The sequence below is a fragment of the Seriola dumerili genome, unplaced genomic scaffold (assembly GCF_002260705.1).
Source record: "Seriola dumerili isolate Sdu_G_001 unplaced genomic scaffold, Sdu_1.0 BDQW01000236.1, whole genome shotgun sequence".
Taxonomy (NCBI): domain Eukaryota; kingdom Metazoa; phylum Chordata; class Actinopteri; order Carangiformes; family Carangidae; genus Seriola; species Seriola dumerili.
Window position 1 is genome coordinate 892,217 of NW_019174491.1, and position 24,037 is coordinate 916,253.

A 24,037-nucleotide genomic window follows, 5' to 3' on the forward strand; every position below is an offset into this window, starting at 1 on the left:
AAAACATGTTCTGACGTTTTATAAACCGAAGAATTCAGAGAAAGTAACTTAGAGACTAAGCAGTACTGAAAATAATAGTTAATTGCATCTGCAGTCTCTCTCCCTCCCCAGCCCCTCCCTCTCTGTAAATTATGTTATAAAGATTATATATATGAAAAGTGTACTGAGGTACCTTCTGTTGTGATTCAGTGCTATAGAAATAAAATGGAGTCGAGTTCTAATAACCAGGTTTTTATTTTCTCCCGTTTTCTGTCGTCCTCTTGACAAATGGAGATGATGAAATTTGATAAAGGCTGTAACACATGCAAACAGAACGGGGCTATAAATGTCTTGTGAGAGGCATTGACGGGCTCAGATTTACTTCTCTGATCAATAATTCAAAATGACAACAGTTAGTATTGATCACTGAGCAGCAGAGCTGGAGAAGGATCATCAAATCAAGTCAGAAATACCTCTGTTAAAATGCACAAGAGCCAGAGAATCAGTGTTCGGCCTGTAACGGTCACTGTGGACGTCTGTGAGTGACGAATCACCTGGTCATAGTGTTTCTCAGCAGCTGTGTCTCAGGTTCAGTTATCCACTGGTTTTGTGATGTAATGTTGTACCACAAAAACTCTCAGGACTCAGCCTGAGCAAAGGTATCGTGGAGCGAAACAACATGAAACATGGAAGAACATTTATTTTGAAATTCTTTTAATTGTAATTGTAATACTTCATGATCCATTCAAACAATGTGATGGCATATTGGTCTTTTCCATTCAAACCTTCTATAGGACTCAGCTGTGACCAAAAATAATGAATCTGAGTTAAAATGGATAATACAGAAGTAAATAAATAAAAAAACATACACCCCTGAAACTAAACCAATCCAAGTAACTAAAACCATTTAGTTTGATTCAAGAAAGAATCTGAGCAGCAGATTGTTTATTCATCTTTAAAGGTCTCTTTGTCATTTCCGGACACACAGTTATAAAATTAAAGTAACAGTTTGGAGCTCAGTGAAACTGTTTAATACAAATTTTAATATGTTTAATATTTATTTCATATTTAAAGGATTTAGTAAAGAACTAATCTGAAACTAAAGTCAAGTATCGTCAGCGTAGAGTGAGATCTAATGTATTATAATCTTTTTCCTCTTGTTACTGGAGCACTTCACTAAATGTTAGATTATATTACAGCTTTAATCACAGTCATAATAATGGACCAAATGCAACCATTTTCCCTAAAGAGGCTCATTTTTTGTAACAGAGCTGCATCTAATAGTAATTTTCATTATCGATTAATCTGCCGATAATTAATCGATTAGTTGTATAAGGCACGTCACAGCTTTGTTTGCTCAACAGAATAAAACCACACAATATTCAGGTTGTTATTTTATACAGACAATGTTCACAGCAGTTGGAACAAGCAAATGTTGGTATTTTAGTTTTCAATCATTATTGAATTTTCAAAATAGTTGCCAGTTAATTGTCTCACCAAATAATACTAATAATTGTTTCAGCTCTACTTGGTGATCATGTGATAAATGGATGTATCATGTAAATATTGGGTGTCACTGGTGCTTAAAAAAAACAGAATAAATGTCTAAATATTCACAGTAAAGCAAATACACATACTGTCAGTTAAATGACCTTTAAGTTTAGTTTAAGTTGTGAGTCTGTAAGTTGGATTTTAATGCTGTGGGTGAATCAGGGTGTGTATAAGTGTGTAGGTTGCTGCGGCAGTGCATTATATTTTTTAATGATGACCTGTCATAGTCAGGAGTCAGGATACTTCCCGTATGAGAGGTGGAGTAGAAACTTTGACGTTTAGCTCCTCCTCCCTCTTGGTCGTCCTCTGCCGTCGCAGCAGGAGAGATAAACCAACACAATCATCTCATTTTGCTCAACAGATGTCCATAATCCGGCCTAATCCAACATGTTAAATGGTTGTTGTCTCTGCAGCGAGTGCGGGGCGCCGACCCTGGCACCGAAGCTTCCCACAGGCCAGTTGGACTCCCTCAGACCCCCTCTGGTCCCGGTGTAGAGCTCTCAGCTCCTCGCCGTTCTGCCAAGTGGAGGCTGAATTAATAACGTGTCTGTTTCTGTGGCCATATGTGAGGCTATTTATGATGGAGAGGGGGAATGTGAGCGGGCGCTCGAGGAGGAGGAATGACTTTAGCTTGGCCTTCGCTCCGTGACATATCCCGCCATCAGTGGATACATTTCAAAATAAAGGTCTAATACTGATTCATGATGTCCTCATCAGCAACACAGGAACCGACCTGTCTCCTCTGACTCTCTGATGGGACTTTCATGTTCAATCCCATAGTTAATCTTTCTGTTGTCATGACGACTGCTCCAATATAAAATGGTGATTTTTTTTATAGCTGTTGTAGCATTTATGACCTTCAATAAAATCACACTGTTATACTCACACAGCGGTCTGACAACAACAGAGCCCAGCTGATAAATCACTCCGTTAAATGACTCATTTGTCCCCTCAAATTTCAAATCAGCCCCTTAAATAACTTTTATTCCCTCAGTTCAGTAACTCAGACCCTGAAACGACTCGATCGCTGCCTCACATTCATAATTCATCTCTTCAAATGACTGAATCTTAAATCTTAAAGCTGCTGTATCATTTCCAGACTGAAACAGTTCACCTGCAAAACATGTTTAAGGCCTGTCAAAGATAAGACAACTTTTTTATTGATTATAGATAAGTAATCATAATAAGCATGTCCTGGTATCTCAGATTAAAATCAAATTGAGGTCCATGGTGAGGCTGTAAAGACGACAAAAAAACTTAAGTGAAAGTGATAACACTGCGCTATTAATTTGAAGGAATGAATTATAATTTGACGGGACAAATTATCAGAAGAACAAGACATTTAAAGATACAGAGGGATAAAAACACGTTAACTCAACAGAGACGTGAGTAACGCGATGGAGTAATCTGTCAGAGATCGTTCATTCACCCAGATGTTTAACGTCGTGTTGTTTTGTGATTTAGAGGAAACAGGAAACACTTGTGACCCACGTTACGGCCGTTGAGTCTATTATAAATGATTTGGGTTTGACGGCTGATGACTGATGAGTCTGTTCTGGATCAGCTGGTGTGGGCAGATAAAATCCTATAGTGTGTGATGAAGAAGTCTCTTGTCAGTCGTTCTCATCCAGCATCTCAAACTCTGGCCGTTTCTTTTCCCCTCCATTTTTTTTTTGTTTTTTTTTGGCCTCTTCAGCACAAACGTCTCTGCACATCAACACGACGAGCTGCTGCTTCTGTCCAGGTTTGTTTGGGTTGGAGAAGGCGTGACAGTCTCGGAGTGTCTGTTGGAGGTCGTGCAGCTCCGGAGCGGCGGCCGCGGTTCAGTGTGTTGTCTGGTGGATTTACTCAGCCGTGAGGTTTCGACTGTCACAGACTGACAGAACGTGTTTAGTGCAGACTTTACAGTTTTCAGCTGGTCTGCAGGTTTGTCTCCAGCTCTACTGGAAACCGAGGAGGACGTCTCCATGGTGACGTCGTCCTCCATTTGTAGGTGTGAGCGGAAAACTGAACAGATTCAATCATCACACGTTTATAAACAATTCTTAAGTCGTCCTTGTTTACAGTGTAACACAACAGATGTCTATGAATGTTTGTGAACGCATCATATATATTCGATTAACTATATTATTAATCTGTATAATCTGTAGTGATGGATCAATGGCCCCAGTTTCACTTTGTGCTTTACAGTTTTACTACTGCCAAACAAACATGGCCGTCCAGTGAAAAAAACATGTATCTCCAAAATACTGGAGCACTAAATTCTCAAGTTGTCTTTGTCAACATGAAAACTATTTTGTCTCAATGTAGTTTTACATCTCCTCTCCAGGAGCTCTAGTAACAACAGTTTTTAAGAATCTAATGCAAGAATTCACAATTTTTCTATGTCTTATATTCTCATAAACTGAGTGTATGAGTTTACAACAGTTGATTGGACAAAAAAAAAGACATTTGAAGGCCTCACTTGGGACCTTAATGGTGATTTTTCACTATTTGATGGCATTTTATGGACTTAACAATTTAAAATTAATTGATAGATTTAAGTTTTGATCCATAAGAAGATATATTTGTGGTTTTAAGAACCAAAAACCATCTCAGTGTAGTGTAGCTGACTGTTTCCTGAGTGATCCAATAAAAATATAGCAGATAGCAGGTGACTGCTTTGTTGTGACATCACAAAGTTCCAGAAGTCCTGACGGCTGGTTTTAAGGCTCAGTTTCTGAATACAGGCTGTGTGCATTTCTCTGTGGACTGAGGCTTTGATACTTTCACAGTATTAATATAGAAGCTAGAGCTGATCTATAATCACACTACACATGGACACAGACCTTTACACTGGAGGAGCTTTAATGGTATTTTTTTAGTCTAGCAGCTCTGTGTTCTCTGCGTTCTGACTCTCAGTGTGAACAAGGTGACGGAGGCGGCCGAGCTTCAGCCCAACCTGCTCGAACAGACGCTAAGCGGCCATTTAATCAGCACCAGTAACGTCTCCTGCTGCTCTTTCTGCCATTCTTCACTCTCCTATTATCTGCGATTAGGAGAGCAGAGTGGAGATGATCAGTGGACGCAGCAGCCGTGCTGTAATTTCTCCCCGGCTCTTCACTTAATATAGAGTTTGACCTTTCGGCACTTTGTGATTGTTGCTGCCGCCGGTCAATATTCTCCTCTCTGGCTGAAGGTGTGGGTCCGTCGGCTCGGTAAATAAACGTCTTCATTACAGCGACGGGCTGGAGTCACATTCTTCTCCGTGATCATTTCTGCTTCACGCGGTGATTTGGTTCGGCTGAGGGGAAAAACTGAGGGAGGTCGGCCATGTTTCTCAGTGGAGGGGAGTTAAGACACTCAGATTTCAACTAAACTAAACAGTCATGACTGAATGTGCCTGTACCGTGGGATGCGGAGTTGTAGATGTGAATTAAGTCACTCATTAATAAACTTCTGAAACGTATGGAAGCCCTTTACTCCCTGAAAAAGTAAAAAAGAATAGAAACAGGAATGACACAAGTGAAATTATAAGAAACTAATACTCTCATTTTAAATTTTAAAATCATAATTAAACATTTTGACTCACTAATAAATACCACTGAATAATAGAGTATTGATTATTTTATGGTCATCATAGAAACACTGCTGCATGATGTAACAGGACCAACAGTTGAAGGTGGACAGCTTTAAAGACTACAGTACCCATGAGCCTTAGCTGTGGTTGCCATAGAGCAGTAGCAAATTTGGATTACATCATAGCAACTGTGATCAGTGACCTAAAGCGTGAAGGTGAATCAATTAGATTAAATAGATTAAAGCTGCAGTTAATTATTATTTTCATTATCAATGAATCTGATTATTATTTTCTTGATTAACTGATTAATCATTCAGTCGATAAAAAGAGGTGACGGCTTCAGATGTTGTTTGTCCGACCCGATAGATAAAACATAAAGATATTCAGTTCACAAAGAGAAGAACAGAAAAACTTACATTTATTTATTTGTGAATGATTAATCAATTATTCCAGCTGTAAAATACAGGAAGTTAATTGTTAAAATTTGTTCAGAAAAACTCAGTTGATCCCTGCAGGGAAAGTGCTTCGTTACAGTTGCTCATCACGCAGCTAAGAAGGAGAAAGTAAATAAGTAAAAACAGAGTCAGATTACTAATAATGATAATAAATAGCAAGTTTGAAGAAAAATGTACAAATGCAAATATGCAAAAAATACAAATTAGTGTGCGAAGTAAAATCAGTGTGGACAAAAATTAAAACATGCAAAGTAGAAGAACAGTAATTAAAATGTAATATACAAAGTAAACTGGTGGATAAACGGTAAATTAACCGTAGTTAAACAGCTGATGAGAATAAACATGAGTCCTAGCTGTAGATTCAAGTTGTAAAAATGACTCAACTGAATAACTGGATGTCCACAGGAAGGAAGAAGCTCCCGTGGCGTTCAGGGTCTGAACAGAACGCTGTGTAGAGGAAGTAAACATTCATTCTTCTGTCAGCTGTTGTTTCTTCTTCTCTTTGCTTTTGCCAATTCCTTCACCTCAGCCGAGTGTGAAAACTCTTTCTGTTGAACTTTTTGTATTTCCATTTCAAAACTGATTTTCCAAAGTCGGCCCAAAAAAACCAAAACAAACAATCTGTCAGACAGGAAACGTAAATGTCCCTTCAGTATAAAAGCGTCAGCAGTGTCGCCTGCCGGGCCTCGTCCTCTCTGTCGATGGCGAGGTGAATCCCCACCTCTCCCCGAGGCTGATGGGAAGTGACAGGAAGCCTCTGTAATGAAAAGAGTGTGCTCAGGCAGGAAAATGACGCCACGACACAAAGAGAGCTTTTTATTAAAATGAGGGTTGCGCTGCGAGGCTTCAACAAACCCTGAGAGGATTCAGAGCGACTCGCATCAAGCCGCTTCTGCACTTGTTTTATTTTCCTCTTGTTGTTGTTTTCATTTACATACCAGCTCTCCCGCTGTGTGGGCTGCGAGCTGCAACTGTGATCGAGTGACAAGTCTCTATAGCAACATTTCTGCGTGCGCCTGTGATGCTGCACAAGTGGAATAAAGACAGAAATCCCTCTCTGGCTGCTGCTTTTAGCCTCTGAACAAACACGGCTTCAGTCTCACATCACAGCGACAGACACGAGCCGAGCTGACATGCTATTTAACTTGTAATAAAAGCAGAGGAGGGTCCCTCTGCCAATGGGGAGCATGAGATTTGATCATTTATTTTTTATTGAGAGGAGCTGTGGTGAGAACAGCGGGCAGTGTCAGCGTGTCACAACAGCCTCCATTACACTCCAGCTCTTCAACCAACCGCCATCACTCTGCGGCGTGAACTCTAATAGACTGGAAATGTAGGAAAGAGTGGTGTTTCAACCCAGATCCTTTATCAACTTCCATTCATCTGTGTGGCGCAGTGGCTCTGTCACTTCTGAAAACCCAATTAGCATAGATTGGCGATTGAAATCTCAGCGATGGTGATGATGATAGCTGGAAACTCGCAGCGGGCTCGGCTCAGAAACAGTTTTGTTTCTGTTTTGGCATTCAGTCGGTGAAACATCTTCTGGGCACTTTGCTGAAAAATTAATTGAGATGATAAACAAACTGCAGTTTGAAGCTGCTCGCTGTGATTTCCTGTGTTATTCTCTCCTCAAAAAACAGAAAGAAATCAAAGAACCTGAAGGCAGCAGGCCGACAGAAAAACAAAGTGATTAGGGTCGGCGCTATTGATCGACTGAAGAGGCATTGTCACTAATTCTGTGTCTGTAATTAAAGTTTCTTTCTTTGGGTCTATTTACCAAGTCAACACAGCTCCTGCTTTTTATCTTTTTGTGCCATGAAACTACTGTTGACTTGTTCATCAGGACGTGATAATACGCACCATTTTTGTTTTTTAGAAAATAATTCAGACTTTTTTCAAAAGTAAGATAACCCGACAGGCACTGGAAGTCTTTGTTTGTTCTCTTTCATCCTATTTAGCCGTTTTCTTGATTAATTTATTAATTATCCGACCTATAAATGTCTGTCCTTGTCTTTCAGTTGCGTATTGTAGATTCTCAAAACACTGTGGTGGTTTTAATTTTGTCCAGTCACTTCTACGTTCTACGCTTCAAGCTTCAAATGTGAGTTTCATTGACAGTATTTTAAAAACAAAATCAAAATAACGGCAAAGCAGAAGTGATCAGGTTTAAATCTGGAAAGAAGAAAGGTTGTTATGAAAGAGAGAAAGCGTTTTGAGAAAATAACCTAAGTGCTTTTTACTTTTAGAATCTTTAAACATCAACTGTTTGTAGTTAAACATCTGGAAAATGCTTAATTACTTATCACAGTCATCATTGATCCACTAATCAATACATTGATTGATCGCTTGAGTCCGGGTCGTGCACATTTCCTTCTGTCGGTTCGACATAGTGGCTGATGTTGTGTCACATTCCAGTGAACATGAGGAAAATGAGGCCCAGGGCATGTTTGATTTGCATTTAAATTGATTTATTGTCCGCTGTCGGTGTGACGGGCGGAGACTGACCACATGATCAAACTGTTGTTTCTTGCTTCTTTTTTTTTCTCCTGTGTGAGGAAATGAGGAGTTGTGCTGCCTGCATGTAGCAGTGAAGGATCACAGTTGTTGTTTGGCTGCGTAATGAACATTTTAATGTGATTGTTATCTGCTGGTAGACGGGAGCAAAGGAGCAGCGACACTGACAACCGGCACTGTTTAATATGGAGACGGGAACACTGTTGAACCATCTGGAGCATCCACAGTTACTGCTTCTCCTTCACTCCGTCATTTCTAAAAGATGTCTGCACAATATATATATTCTTTTAAAAGCAAACTGCCTCCAAACTGCAGTCTGTTGTAGAACTAAACAGATAAAATAAATCTTTATTACTCAGAATAACTGTCTGGATCCACGTATTGATTCTTGCGCTTGATACTGATGATGCTGAGAAGATCTAAAAGCACATTTATAACCTTTTCCCACCAAAATCTGCAGTTATTAGCAGGTTTTTTAAAGGTGGTTAAACCCGGTGATAAAAGCCACTGCAAGGAGAGCGGTGTCATCACATGTACTTACAGAGCACACAGAAGTGTCCGTGTGAGACACTTCGATCTGTGATTGTTTGTCTTTTAAACTTATTTGGAGGCTGCAGCTTCGCTCTTTCATCCTCAGGCGCAGTGTAGCCGCGGCATTTCTGGTTTAACAGCACCATACTGGTGAGGTGACAGGTGTGTTCACAGAGCCGTTGAATACCTGTGACTACTGCAGAATCATGTGACCCAGGTGTGAATGCTGATTGTTCCCTTACCAAAGCCCGATGTTAGTGGGGCTCAGCGGGTTTTTGGACATGTGGAGTGAGGCTTAACTTATGTTTTCTGCATAAATGTGACAGAAACCAGTGAAAACAAAGCAGCTTCAGTTGGTAAAATGAAATGACATTAATTACACAGCAGCAGGTTTAAGCTACAGTATCAGTGTCGGAGGAGGTGGTGACGTCTTTCTGTCAAACACTTTGATCCAGACTGAAATATCTCAGCTTTTCCTGTCAGACTGGAACATGAATATTCATCAGTTCAACACATAAAATGATTCTGATCAAAAACAGGACTTTACTGACCGATTCGATTTTAAGTCACAGCGATGTTGTCACGTCAGGAGCTTCTTCCTGAGCTCTGACTCGACTCACAGTGGACTCCTGGACCTGGACGAACCTGCAGGTTTTGTCGTATTTAAGCGTGCGACAGTCGCTCGGCGTCCCTGCTCTCTGGACCGGTGACCCCCGCTGGGTCGCAGCCACTGGCCCCGCCCATCGCTGTTCGAACAAACGCTGTGTTCTCTGGCTCAACCTCCACCTCCACATGTGGAAGCAGCGGGGGCCTCGGTCTCCCTGATGCCCCCTTTGCCAAACTGTGGGCCCGGGGCCAGACTCTGTCCTGTGTGCCCCTGCTGATAAGCTGTCCTGCTGCCAGGGGGGGGGGGTGTTCCGCCTCTGCAGGAAATCAATCAACAACAACAGAGGCTGGTTTCTGGGACGAGAACAGTCCACGTACTCAGATAAACTGTTCCCAAGTCCATTTCACTGGCTCTGGTTCTTTAGTTCATGTGGCAGGTTCAGATTTTACATTTAATATGAGACGATGTGAAAAGGATACAAACAGCAGGAACATTTATCTCTGCACCGACTTCCTAATCTCACCTTAGACAGTAAAGTTAGAAAATACATTCAGTGCAATGAGGAAGGTGTGAGGAGGTTTTTGGCTTTTCGTTGCTGTAGTTTTGGGAAGATGTCAAGATTTGAATTTTAGAGAAAAGTCTAAACCTGTCAAAGTTTATTCTTGACGTCAGAAACAGTTGTTGAAGAAATTATTCTCATCACATGCAGTAGCTCCATTTAGTGGCTGTTCTGGAGCTTTCAGTTGTATTGCACAGTCTTCCTCGGCAGATGGAGTTCACCATTTGCCACTGAATCGTAAATGTTGAAATTTCCATGGACAAAACAAAACGTCCTTAAAGTCTAACATCCATAATTCCACAAGAGCAGGACGGTGAAGATCCTGGGAGATGATCAAAAGCTCCGGTCTGCTACTAAATGGACCTTTTGTCTCCTGGAGTCGACGCCACAGCTGATTATTTTTCACTTTTATTGACCTAAAGCTGCGAGTGCAGGACCTTTTAATGAGGAGGAGGAGGATTTCTATTGTTTTATTAGTGGAGTGAAGGGTTTGAGTTTTTCTTCTTCTGTGGTGGAGGAAGGACAGACTGCAGCTGTCCGTCTCCTCAGCACCTTTCAGGGGTGAAGGGCCTCGCTGGTAAATGGAGTGTAAACAAAGAAAACGTCTGGCAGCTGCACTGATGGAAATCTGAACAGCTCCTAATGCGTTTTCAGCAGCCTCGTTATCTCAAAGGCACACTATCAAAACAGAGTACATAATGAGCATGGATAATCCTGTCCGCTCGCCGCAGCCGCAGTAAACAGCCGACGGAATGACCTTAACCGCGGCCGTCGAGCAATGGCGGCGTTCTCAATTAAATTCTGCCAGTGGAGTGGAGGAAGACGGCGAGTTCACAGATACTCTCATGTCTGTTTAACATTGACTGACTGAGAGGTTATAAACATCTGTACAATTAACAAAGAAAAAGGTCCTGATTACAGCTGTTAGAGTGAAGCGCTGTTCCCTGAACGCACCTTAGTTATCCCTTTGATTTTCTTATATTCAGTCGGTTTAAAGATCGACCCACAGACTGTTTCATCTTCCTGCATCCTCCAGATTCTTAAAGTTGTGACTGAAAGTGAAGCACTGAAATCAAATGAAGTGGGGAATGAAATTGACTCTTTGGGTTAAGATGCACTTAAAGTTAGAGCTGCACAATTAATCAAAACATAATCAAAATCACAATGTGGCCGAGAGCAATATCCAAATCACAGGAGCTGCAGTTTTTTTTAAATAAAAATAAAATGTGTCACATTGTTGTTCATTGTTAGCATTAGCATTGTTAGCACCATAAGTGTTGTGGTGCTACAGAGCTACAGATCATATTCTCCAGACGTAAAGGAAACATGTTTGTTTGGTACAAGACCAGCGCTAACCCTAACCCCAGCTTAAAGTTTCAGTAATGAGAGGAGTTGAAGTGACAGAGTAAACTGTTTAAAAACAGCAACAGTGATATGTGGATAAAATGTTATATGTGGAAACTAAAAAAAATCTGATTATATCTTAATTATCCAAAGGAAAAATGTGTTGAAAAGTTGAAATATGGAAGAGATTTATTGAGCATCTGTCGTTGAAATTACTGTATCTGTAAAGTTGAAGCGACTAAAGTGAAGTGAAATGTCCGTCCAAGTTGAGAAATGAAGTAGGAAATGAAATGAAGGCATCGAAAGAAGTTAAAGTGGCAGTTGAAGCAGAAGCTCTGACACAGATTGAAGTGGACAATGATATTTTAGCTCTGAAAGGTTGAAGTGTTAGCTAAAGTACTGAAAGGAGCTGAAGTGTTTCAGGTGAAAGGGTTCCAGCTTTGTCTCAGATCCTGAAAACTCAGTTTTAAACTAAACGTGGTTTCAGTCAGTTTCTAAACATCAACAGTGATCCATGGAATTTACAATCCAGTGGTTGGATCTGTGTTAACTGGAGGTCAGACTAATGAAGGAAGCATCAGACGACGTCTGTCACCTACAGTCAGAGTCTGTTGTCTCTTTAATTAAATATCTGAGCGTCAGGGATTCACACTGTTCCCACTTAGGAAACATCCTCGTCATCACCTGGATAATTAATAATGACTTAACAAACTCTCCTGGCTGCTCACATAGTTTCATTGCCTCTCATCTTAGTTGTATGGTAAAGGACACAAGTGAAGGAAACGAGGAGACATTTTATAGTAATGAGGATCATCCAGTGTGTGTGTGTACTCTGGAAACCGGCCACGTCACATGAACCCACTTCCCCCCGTCCCATCAGCTGCCGCTCGGCTCGGTGCAGCTGTGACTGGGCTCTGCCAGCTCCGGGCCCTTCAGCAGAGATGACCGGCCCTCCGGTTCCAGCTGACTTTCTCCATCTCCAGCACTTTTTAATGGGAACACTCCCAAACTTTCAATTAACAGAGTCCCTCAGCCAGCAAACGGCGGCGGTGATCAGTGTGGAGAGGAGCGAGGGGACTACTGAGGAAGAACAAAGAGAAGATGAGCTCGTATCAGTCTTTAAATTCAGAAACATCCAGAGATGTTTTCTCAGCTCTGGAAAGTTTCCAGAGCTCAGAAGTGTGTGATTGATGGCAGCAGGACTCGAAGTCGCTCTCTCTCAGATTTGGCAGCTGCAAGTTACAGCAGAGTAAACTGGATCTGACCAGGAAGTGAAGCTTCATTCAGTTTCTTACTCCTCAGTCCTCAGCAGAATCACGGTACATGAGCTTGTCTTCAGGTGGTAAAAGTATCCGCTGGTTCCAGGAGAGTTGAATTCCCACTTCAACTTTTTCTTTAAACAACGTTGTCTAATTAGCAGAATACCCATGAGCCTCGGCCAGAGACGAGCCCGCCCCTGAGGTGCGAATCAGAGCGGCAGCGAATTAAAAACCTGTCGTCCTTACGGTCGAGGACAAAACAGTGAATTCACCCGAAACTGACCCAGAATTTAAAAGTGAACAGATTCAAGTTGCAGATTGTGTTTTCAGCACCGTCATCTTCAGCTTCCTCCGAACAGAGTTTGAAGCCCGGGACTCGTGGTTCAAGTCTAACTCCAAGTTTTTATGACCACAGGACATCTTTTATTCTGAAAGTTTTACCGGGAGTCACAGCAGATGATGTTGAGTTAGAAGCCGAGGAAGAAAAGTGCTGCTGGAAACTGTCTTAAAAACTTTGACAGGGATGTCTCAGACTGGTCTGTACAGTAGGTCCAGTCTTCATGTTGCTCATAGACGCCTTATCTCCGGGCTACCTCAGGTCTAAGACCAATGTTACCATGGTAACAATCAAGGACACCTGCGTTGACCAGTGTCACCCAACAACAGAAAAAGTGGAAAACATGGCTCATAATTTGTGCTTTGCTAACATTGTGATGATGTGAGCAACGAGGAGAGAAAGAGTTTTTAGAGATGGCAGCCATTTTGTTTTTTATTGTTTCACTCTTCGCTGAATTTCCAAAATAAAACTTCCTGGTAGCTTTGAATTCTTCCTAAAGACAAAGAATTTCTGCTGGGTAAACAGAGCTCAGGGGTTGGATACAGTTCCTCGGTCCGCCATTTTCTTTTTATATTGAAAAAAGTCTTAATTTACCCAGAATTCATTGTACCACAGTCTGACTTAAGATAGTCAAGAACTAAAGTGTTGTGCAACAGATGAAAACAGACGTATCTAAATATCACCGGCCCCAGGACTCCAGTTTTGTTTTTATTTAACTGCAGGAGATTATGAGTCATCCAGGCTCTAATCACTTTAAGACATTATTATTTCACTAATACATCCAGCTGGACAGAACATCACTGATAAGAGACACAGCCAAACTGATGAATACTACGTCCCAGAAGAAGAATAAAACAGGCTGCAGAACAAATCCTCCAGGAACTCCACAGGTTCATCAATCAGTGACGAGAATACGAAGAAGTTCAGATTTGATAAAAGGAGGAAAGCTATTCTTTAAAGATGTATATGCTGCAGAATAATAGACAATAGTAGTTCCAGTGTTGGAATATTTCAGTTGCATTGAACCATCTGTTTCCCAGCAGACTGACGCATCGGTGCTGAACGATAAATAAAATGTTGAGTCTTTAACTCGTCAGGCGGCTTTCAAACGATTTCTCTTCTGGTTGTTAGACTCGACAAACGTGTTGAAGAGTCAGAAACACTCTCTCGGTCTCGTGGTGTTTTCTTTTACACCCGGCCTACATTAGTGAGTCCTCGTCGTGTCTGAAGAGCCACACCTGAGGGGCTGTAATGGAGCCAAATGTGCAATCGACTCCTTCCTCAGAGGCACTTCTGCGATCCAGAGGGTGACGAGGACGACACAGTTTGGCTCACCTGGTAGAATAAGTACCACGAACACGAGCGAGGTTCAGATCCACCTCTGTCTCCTGCCTCTATCAAATGAATCACATAATAAAGTCAAGAAAACGCGGCATAAATACTTAGATTGAGTTTTTCATTGGTGCGGTTCTCTGACTTCTTCTAGGATTTGAGACGGCCAGACGCAGCTTCTGTATGCATTACCATTCTCTGACACTGTGCTTAAATCCCCCCTGTTGGTTGGATGTTTCAGATGGATATCAGTTTGATTTGAGTGTGTCCGTTACAGGCAGAGATGCAGGACTATCATTATATTCACCTCACAGAGCGCGGCGTACCTTTCTCTCAAGGATAAAAGCCCTCCAGGTTCAAGAGAACCCGGAAGGTCATTTAACAACACTTAATCCTGGTTTAGAGGAATCTGCAGGATCCCCACAGACTCCTCTGTCCATCTGGATGAAAAATATTCCATCTGCTGCATAACAAAAACTGTTTTTATATCTATACTGGTCCCTAATCCAACCAACAACAGCGAAGTCGACAAAAGAAAAAATATCGACAATATTAGAGCTGAAATTATTGAGCAAAGTGGAAAGTTTCCTCATAATTTCTTAAAAATGATTCGGTATTTAGCTGAAAACTATGAGGAGATTTCTAAGACACAACGACCTTCGATCCTAATTAATAGTGTTTCTACAGTTTTGAAGTAGCTTCTCGTTAGGTTTGAGCTTTTACGACAAAACCAGTGAATGATGTAGAAACTAGTTCAAAACCAAACCAGTTTCAGACATGAAATGTTCCCGACAGTGTTTGTTGGTGTAACAGCTGAGAGAGTTTTATCTGTTGATTTATCATCAGTCTAAAACAATCAAGTCAGAATTTAACCCACAGGCAGCTTAAACATCAGTTAAATTAATATTTATTGATAATCAAGCAGATCAATAATATATTGCTTGAAGAAGTTTGTTTATGAACTATTTTCACTTTCCTGATTACATCATTCAGAGCTCCATATTTTCTTCTTCTTCTGTGTTTTATTTGAAGTGTTGATCCATCAGAAGATATAAAAACCATCTCAGTGTAGTTTTACATCTCCTCTCTCAGGCTTCTCTCTGCAGCTCTAGTAACAACAGGTCGGTGAGCCAATCAGAAGAGAGGAGGCTCTGAGCCTCTCTTCTGATTGGCTCACTGTTTTCTGAGTGATCCAATAAAAATAAAGCAGATTTCAGGTAAAATCACTCAGAGAAACCAAATCCTGCAAGGTTTGGATGGTGGGTCCAGGTGGGCGGGGCTTGGTGACTGCTTTGTTGTGACATCACAAAGTTCCAGAAGTCCTGACGGCTGGTTTTAAGGCTCAGTTTCTGAATACAGGCTGTGTGCATTTCTCTGTGGACTGAGGCTTTGATACTTTCACAGTATTAATATAGAAGCTAGAGCTGATCTATAATCACACTACACATGGACACAGACCTTTACACTGGAGGAGCTTTAGAAAGTACATTTAACCAGCAGGAACTTAATAACTGTGAAAACAAACTTTCTCCACTTCCCTTATAATTAAGATCAAACTGTGTTGATCTTTCCTGGAAGTTTCCTGCTTAGTTGAAGCTCAGTTTTAGGAAATTATGAAGAAAGTTTCCAGGAAATAATCTGGAAAATACAGAAGCAGTAAAATACAGCATTACCGAAGGAAAGAGCTGTGTAGATATCTTAATGAGGTGTCGGCGCTCTGATGACTCTTGACGCCTCGTGTTTTCGTCGGCCTGTGGCCTTCTGTATTTCTCTGGAAGTAAATCCTCTTTAATCTAACTCAAGGTGTCTTGAAAAAGCTCTGAGAGCATCTTGAACATGGCGCTCTGATACCTGCTGATATTTTCCCTCTTCATTCACTTTCTCGTCGCCTCTCTCCGGGAGGGACGGGGCTCTGCTCTCCAGCCTGGAGAGGCTTTAAATGAGTGACCTTTGAGACAATCAGAGGTGCCCCGGCTCCGACACATGCTGAATGGCGAGCGGTGGCCCCCGGGTCCCGATGCAGGCGGCTGCTCGCGCTGCCTGTGGATTACATTGATCCCCTGAAACAATGGGGCCCCACCACGCTCATTGTTGAGGGGGAATTAATAAATAACATGTGAATAAATGCAGCGGGGGCTTTGTGGAGACTGGGGGTTTAACTCTGTTCACTGTGGAGGACTCCACTGTGAATCATTCTACTGTCTCTTCTTCTTTTGTCTCTGACGCTCCGACAGGTTCAGACAGTCACATCAAAGTCTGAGCCAAAGATTTTACTTTATTTTAATTCATATATTCGACTTGTTTTTGTCAGTGTTCGTAAAATCTAACATTTATAAAGGTTTGACAGGTTCATATTGAAGAGGAGACAAAATGAACTAATTAATAACTTCAATATCATGAAATAGAGATTTTATACTCATTAGAACTTGACGGATTCTGAGACTAAAATAAATATTTTGATAATCAGTCAAGTGGAAAAGCCAAACAGATTTAGTTTCCAGCTTCTCAAATAGGAATATGTATATTTTTATTCTTTTATTATGGTGAACTGAATATATCTTGATAAAATAAGACGTTTGAAGACGTCTTCTTATGTTTCAGTAACTGGTGATTATCTCAACAAGTTATTAATTAATCGGAAGAATACCTGAAAGATTAGTTTCAGCCTCATGAACCAAACGTCTCCAAATTAGCTCCATGAAAATGATCTAAAAATAATTTTTAAGTTCTAAATGTAAATGTTTGTTGATTTTTTAAAAGTCTTTTATTCTTGTAATTCAAAAACTAATATATTAAATAACAAAACATCTGAAAACGTATTTCACAGTCATTATAGGAATTTTTATAAGCAAAAACATTTCATGGATGAAAGTTTATTTTTGAGTTTTTGAGTTGAAGCAGTATTAGTACTATTATTAAAGGGTACTGGTAGAAGCTGAAGTACTAGAGGTTTTAGCAGTAGTAGAAGTTGTACTTGTATTAGCCGTGGTCATAATGGTTGTTACAGCAGTAGTTGTCATAGTAACAACAGTTGTAATGTGACGCTGCAGAGGGGAAACTACAGTCACAACAAAATATTACAATTGAAACAGTTTGTCTCCTCAGAGTTTAATCGTCCAATCAGAAGGAAGATCAGGACGTTCACTCACTTCCTGTTTATAATAAACAATAAAGCACAAACTGAAGACGTCACATTCCACTCTGCTTTCTGACATTTCACAAACAAAACAGTTAATAAGTTCATTAATAAAACAATCAACAGCTGGATCCTGGTGAAACACGTTAAACTTTATTATCAGTTATGATTGATTGATGATTTAACAGGAAACGATCAATAGGAAACAACAAAAACAATAAAGACTGTATTAAACTTTAGGTTCAGATATATTTTATGTAAAGATTCACCACCGTCAGTTTAATCAGCTGTGATTCAGTCTGTGACTCGGAGGTTGTTGTTGTTGTTTTCGTCATAAACAGGAAGTCATCGTCTCTATTTTAGTGGCGCGTCTTTATTCTGAGGAGAGGATGGAGAGAGTGATAAAAGCTGATTACAGCAGATCTGGACACAAAAGGAGAAACTGTAGCTCCTGAGGAAACTCCTCCTCCTCCTCCTCCTCCTCCTCCTCCCCCTCCCCCTCCTTCTCTCAGCCCCCTTTTAAAAAACACTTCTGTTCCACCTTAAGTCTCCAGCTTGTGTTTTAAGGAGGACCAGCTGATTAGTGATGCAGCATGTGAGGCAGCTAAATGAATCTGTGAACCCCCTGTTTTCTCCACTCCCCCTCCCCCTCCCTCCCTCACCCCCTCTCCCCCTCTGGCTAGATAATAGACAGTGCTAATGGAGAGGTTTTTTTGGGGGGTGGGGGCTTTTCCACTCAGGATGAATAACAGAGAATTTCAGCTCATTTGAAGTGAATGTGTTTTGTGGTGATTTGGAAAGTTTTTCTGTGAAACGGTGAAAACGAACGAAGCTGCAGAACGAGGCGTGTTTTCTTCAGACACATACGTGCTCCTCTCTTTCCTCGCCATTTGATGTTGTTTATCAAAGCGCTGCCTCTCTGCTGATGTATTTACAGGGTAATTACTGCGGCGAGCAGCAAGGACACTCAGGTCTGAAAATGCTTTCAAACTGTAAGCCATGTTAGTTTTCTTTTTTTCTTTTTTGTCAGCGGATGCACAAAACTGCTGCCAGAGAAAAAGAAATCCCTCCCCCCCTCCCCCCCTCACCCACAGACCCACTGTAGTCCATAGAAAGCGCAGAAAAGGCAGCGGCAGCAGGAGAAAGGGCAGCGGGATGGAATATAAAATATTTAGAGAGCCTCTTCTCTTCAGTGTTGGAGGGTGAAGCGGAGGGGAAAGAGAGATGTACTTATCTCTAGATGTATTTTTCTTTTCCAGGCTGAGGAGGAGGAGGACGGGTGGGGGAGGGGTCTCAGTGTGTGTGTGTGTGTGTGTGTGTGTGTGTGTGTGTGTGTGATGGTGAGGCCAGACTGTGGGGAGGACTCAGTGTTAGACTGTAGCTGTGTCACAGGTGAGCAGTCAGCAGGTAAACCTGTTGTGATGTCATCACTCATGTTGTTTCTGTCCGAGGTGAAATATTTAAAATCATTAATATTCTATAAACATTGAACTTCACTAATTAAACATGAACAGCAGCAGTGACAGTGTTAGAAAGTACTTGTAGTAGTAGTGGATGTATTAGTACCAGTAGCAGTATCAGTAGTATCAGTAGTACCAGTAGTACCAATAGTAGTATCAGTAGTACCAGTTGTAGTATCAGTTGTAGTACCAGTAGTACCAGTAGTAGTACAGTTGGCTCTGTGTACAGTACATCACATGCAGCTGTCACATTTCATTCAAATTAAACTTTATTCGTCACAGACTGATTTACAGTCACAGGTGTTGGTTCTGTCAGCAGCTCTAGGGCTGATGGGAAATGTAGTTTCGCTGTTTTATTGTCTGTGAAAACAGCTGTGGTGTGTGACCTGTGTACAAGTGCACCTGAAGTTACACTGAGGCAACACACCTGTCTGTCTCTCTAACAGTACACCTGTCTGTCTCTCTGACACCTGTCTGTCTCTCTAACAGTACACCTGTCTCTCTCTAACAGTACACCTGTCTGTCTCTCTAACAGTACACCTGTCTGTCTCTCTGACACCTGTCTGTCTCTCTAACAGTACACCTGTCTGTCTCTCTGTGTGTCTCTCTGACACCTGTCTCTCTCTAACAGTACACCTGTCTCTCTCTAACAGTACACCTGTCTGTCTCTAACAGTACACCTGTCTGTCTCTCTGTGTGTCTCTAACAGAAGCTGGCGGTCAGGACTTGTCCCGTAGGGACGACTAAGCCTCTGTCTCTCATCAAGCCTCCCAGCCAGGGCATCGCCATCTCCGTGGTGCCGGCCAAGGCTCCCGTTTCCATGGTGACTGCACACATTAACGGGCAGAAGGCGGCAAGCTCGGAGCCACTGCAGACGTCCCCCATCAACCTCCAGACCGCCGGCAGGGTGGCGGCAGCCGGAGTCCACCCGTTCAGCAGCAGGAGAGCTGGGGAGCTGCCTCACTCTCAGGTAACAGCACACCTGGAACACCTGCGCAGGGGGCGGGGCCAGCTCACTCCCTCCTTCATCTCTATAGCTATGTTTACATGAAATATACACAACTTTTAAAGGGATGTTGAAAGACACAGTGCATTATGGGAAATGTAGTATCCACTGTTTCTGGACTTAAAATCAGATTTAGACTTTTCTTTTTTTAATCTTCTTTATGAGTTTATTCTTTAAATCAATTTTCACCAAGTAAAAAAATGTGTTTACATCAACAACCATTACAGATATGCAGATCAATACGTGTAACAGTCCAATCACAAAGATGGAAATAAGAAATAAAACAATAAATCAAATCTAACTATAAAGTAAAATCTGCATCATGACCATAAACGACTCTGATACAGGAAGTGTCACTGCTGCTTATGTGTTTTTAAATTAGTACATTTCTCCTGTGGTGTCGTTGACGTTGTCATGACGACATTAGTTCAGAATCGGCAGCTCCTCTGTAGTTTTACTGACTCGGACATTTGTCAATATTTTCTTAGTTTCAACTTCTGAAGTTTTTAAAACGTAAAATGAAGGTGTGATGATGCGGATCAGTCCAGCTGCTTTAGCCTCTCTCTTCTTCATGTAAAGAGCAGCTCCACCTTCTGTTTGTGTTACAGTGTTCACACACACACACACACACACACACACATGAAAGAGGCAGTAATCTACATACTGAGCTGTTTCCTCCAAAACAACAAAACACTACGTTTATTTCCTGGAGTCTCGGTCGTGGCGTAGAGACGCGTGAAGCCGGCGTTCAGAGGAAACGCCGTCCTGTGAATCCATGAAGTGTAATCTGCTGTTGTGTAATTGGAGGAAGGTTTGATTGTGTTTAGTTTTTATTTCCTGGTGTTTCAGACGGATATTTCCCGACGTGTTAAACACAGTGAGGTTTTGAAACGAGCAGCAGAAGAGATTCTTCCTGAGGGTTCATGTTTCAGTGACGGCGTGTTCTCTCCACCCTCCTCTTCTGAGCGTCTGTTAGGATTCAGGCCACAGCGTCTCGTCTCCTCCGCACTCTGTATTCAGCACCATCACCTCCATCAGCACACAGCCGGGATCAGAGCTTCACGCTCAACACTGGCAGCCTCCACACTATTACTGTAATTGCACGGCCCCATAGAGAGAGGAGGGCCGATCCTCGGGGCCCTCGGGCTCCTGCTTTATGATTCCTCTGTCCGTCAGCGCGACTCATGAAGACGGAGCTCGTCTGTTTTCATGAAGCTTTAAAACAGCACAGAGACGACGCGGCGACAGGAAGGAGCAGGAAACCTGTGAACTTCTTCTTCATGGATTCATATTGTGAACATGAATGATGAGGCTGATCTCATTAGTCACAGTGTGCAGGTATTGATCCTAGAAACCAGAGGGAGTTTACACTTCAGATAAGGATGAACTCAAATTCTGATTATGTAGAAATTTTTATCATAAACTCATATTCATCATATTTCTACATGAAAACAATCATTTACAATAATTCAGTGGTTTGTTGCTGGAAAAAACAAAATTAAATCAAACTCTTTTTCTCTTCGTCTCTTTGTCTCAACTCGGCCGGCTGTCGCTTTATCTGTCCTTTCAAATTAAAAGCCCTCTGCAGTGACATTGTCGCCGCTGCAAATCGTAGACAGAGGAAACACTGGTACAATAATGAATAATAAGCACAGTGTACTGTACATGAGAAGATCATTTAAAGGGCCAGACACCAGCTCTGATCCTGATGTAATTCACTCTGATGATTCAGTCATCAGATAAAAAACAGAGTTAAATCTCTTCTCAGATTTCATCCTGGAAACTTAAATTCCTTCAACAGTCAACAAGTGAGCAGCTCTGTTGTTTCCTTCAAAATAAAAGTTAAGACTTCAAAACAACTAAAACATGTCACATTTATATTTATTAGATCGACATGTGAAACAGTCGAGGAAGAAAAATAAAACATCTGCAGCATCGTCAAATTACATGACATTTCCACTGAGACTGTGACTACTTTTAATTTGAAATCACCTTTTTGTGGAGGTTGTAATGACTCAATGATCTCTGGTCATTTTACCCATCATGCAGCTGTAACTGATACAATCACAAAGATTTTAAGAATCAAACAAAAGTAGATTCATCAGAAAATCAAAAAAGTTTGTTACAATATTTGTTGTTGTTATAATAATTAAGTATATAATGTTTTATATATGTTCAGTATATGTCACACATGATTCTACACTATGTCTTATTAATAAGAAAATCAGAGAGAATACTGTGATTTGATTTGTTTAAATAGTTGATGAGGTTCTGAAGTTTTGTCGAGAGCCACATCGTGATGTAACTGCTCCGAGCTCTGTGATTGGCTGACTCCTAGTGATGTCACACTGTCTTTGTGAGGCGTCCTCTGGTTGGGATGCAGAACAGGTTTGAGGCTCTGACACCAGCGCTGCGATAAAGCCGCTGCATTTCATCAAAGTGTCACTTTGGAGAAACCCCTCCTCCCCCCTCCTCCCCCGTCCTCAGTCGTCATCTGGAATGACTCTGTCTCTCCTCACCCTCTCTTCCCCCCCGTCGGGCTGTAGGCTGGTGGAGGTGAGCAGGTCAGGGGGCAGGCTTGTCTCCAGGCTCTTTATGGCTGCATTGTTGAGTCGGAGTGAGCGCTCCTCTCGCAGCTGCCCGTCTCTGAACACCAGGCAATAAAAAGAAAAACCCCTCACAGGCCTCCGCGCTTTTCTTACCTCCATCAATCGACAGTCGTAAAGGCTCTGCCAATCAGAGGCCGCCCCGGTCGCCGTGTGGACCGAGCTGAGGAGGCGGGTGGGGGTGGGGGGGTTGGTGGGTTCCTCAGACCACCTGGCTGCTAATTTGGAGATCAATAATGAGGTGTAATGGGATTGCTGCTCTGCATGAGTGCACACATTATAGCTGCATTGTTTCAGCACTTCACTGAACTCTGAGTGCTGCTACACACACACACACACACACACACACACACACACACACACACACACACACACACACACGCACACAGGGTCAGCGCTGTGAACCGGTTTCACACGTTTAGATTACACGCAGGTTTGATGTTGGAGAGGAGGGAAACATGACGGTAAGAATCAGGGAGGGAAAAACTATGAACACCAGAGACCAGAGGAGACCGGGCTCCAAACGCTGATCCTACATGTTATTTATATTTATATTTATATTATATATATATAATAATAATATATATTATAGAGAGAGTTTCCCAAAACTTTTTTTTTTTTTTTTTTTTTTTACCATCCATCAAAGACGTGGAAGTTTCACTCCTGTTTGTCGACAGAATTCACCCTGAGAAATGTTAAAAAGTCAGTGTAATTTGGTTTAATCCTGTTTTTACATCAGAAATCTGGTTTTCTGTCACGTAATCACCTGACAATGACGTGGATGGTTCCTTACTACACTTTCCACAAATGTAATTAATGATCAGTTTTCATTTAATTTTGATTCAAATTTATAGCATGATGAAGTTCATGAGTTTCTTTCCTTTGGTTTAATTTTTCCTGGAGCTGTGTGGTTGAAAAATATATTCTTTTCTCCTGTTCTCTTTATTTTCCCCCTAAAAATAATTCTCCTTGTTATGAATCAAATAAATGATTTCAGTAGAGCTCCAGCTGTCTTCAGGCTCCGAGCTGCCACCTGCATAAATTCAATGATGAGAATTTAGTGGAGAATGTGAAAACACTGAGGTAGAAAGTTGGGCTTCAAAAACAAATTTGTCACTGATTAACATGAGTGAAAACCTCTTTGTCTTCTGCTCAATGAATCCATGGAAACACTGAGTTTTCAGGTAGAACGTGTCTTTATTTTGAGGCGGACTCAGATCAGAGGTGTTTGTTGTGATCGGAGCTCGGTGTGTTTAGCGCCTGTTAGCTTGAAGGCGGAGGAACAAAGAGAAGCTACAAGGAGGCAGAATCTGTTTGAAATCTGCTGCTTTAACGCTGAGCCGGCTTTCTTTCATGGCTCTCCATCTCGCCGCCTTGCAAAGACAAATCTTTATCCTCTTTAAACAGCAGCCAAGGTCATCTCCACGCCGCCCTCCTCCGAGTCTCGTCAAAGCCGGAGGAAGGTAGATGGCATCTTCAAGTAGCCGCTCTCCCACTCAGAGCCGTGAATGACGAGGGGAGGAACCGAACGGTGGATGAAAACATTCAGTCCAGAACAGTGTGGTGTGGAGAAATGAACCACGCCCACGTTACTGATTATTTTATCTGCCGGTTACAACTGAGAGAGGAAGAGGAGCCGGAGCTCACACTCTGCTTTACTGTTCAAGCCTTAAACTTCCAGTCTCCCACAGTCTGGTGTGAACTCCCTCTGATTCACAGCTCAGACTTTAATATAGAGTCTGTGATTTTATTTCAGAGCGAACGTGCTGAAGCTCCGAGTCTGAAGAACAATCAATCAGCTT

At 41.7% G+C, this 24,037-nt stretch overlaps 1 protein-coding gene across 1 annotated transcript in view; it reads left to right on the forward strand.

The window, feature by feature from the left end:
• The window catches only part of phf21b (PHD finger protein 21B), a 40,579-nt gene that overhangs the window by 1,309 nt on the left and 15,233 nt on the right, over nucleotides 1-24,037 (forward strand). Inside the window, exons 2-7 of the mRNA XM_022755839.1 lie at nucleotides 1,944-2,053; nucleotides 4,432-4,511; nucleotides 9,258-9,432; nucleotides 15,679-15,735; nucleotides 17,858-17,870; nucleotides 19,333-19,593. Coding sequence (XP_022611560.1) covers nucleotides 1,944-2,053; nucleotides 4,432-4,511; nucleotides 9,258-9,432; nucleotides 15,679-15,735; nucleotides 17,858-17,870; nucleotides 19,333-19,593 — 696 coding nt within the window. The remainder of the gene's footprint in view (nucleotides 1-1,943; nucleotides 2,054-4,431; nucleotides 4,512-9,257; nucleotides 9,433-15,678; nucleotides 15,736-17,857; nucleotides 17,871-19,332; nucleotides 19,594-24,037) is intronic.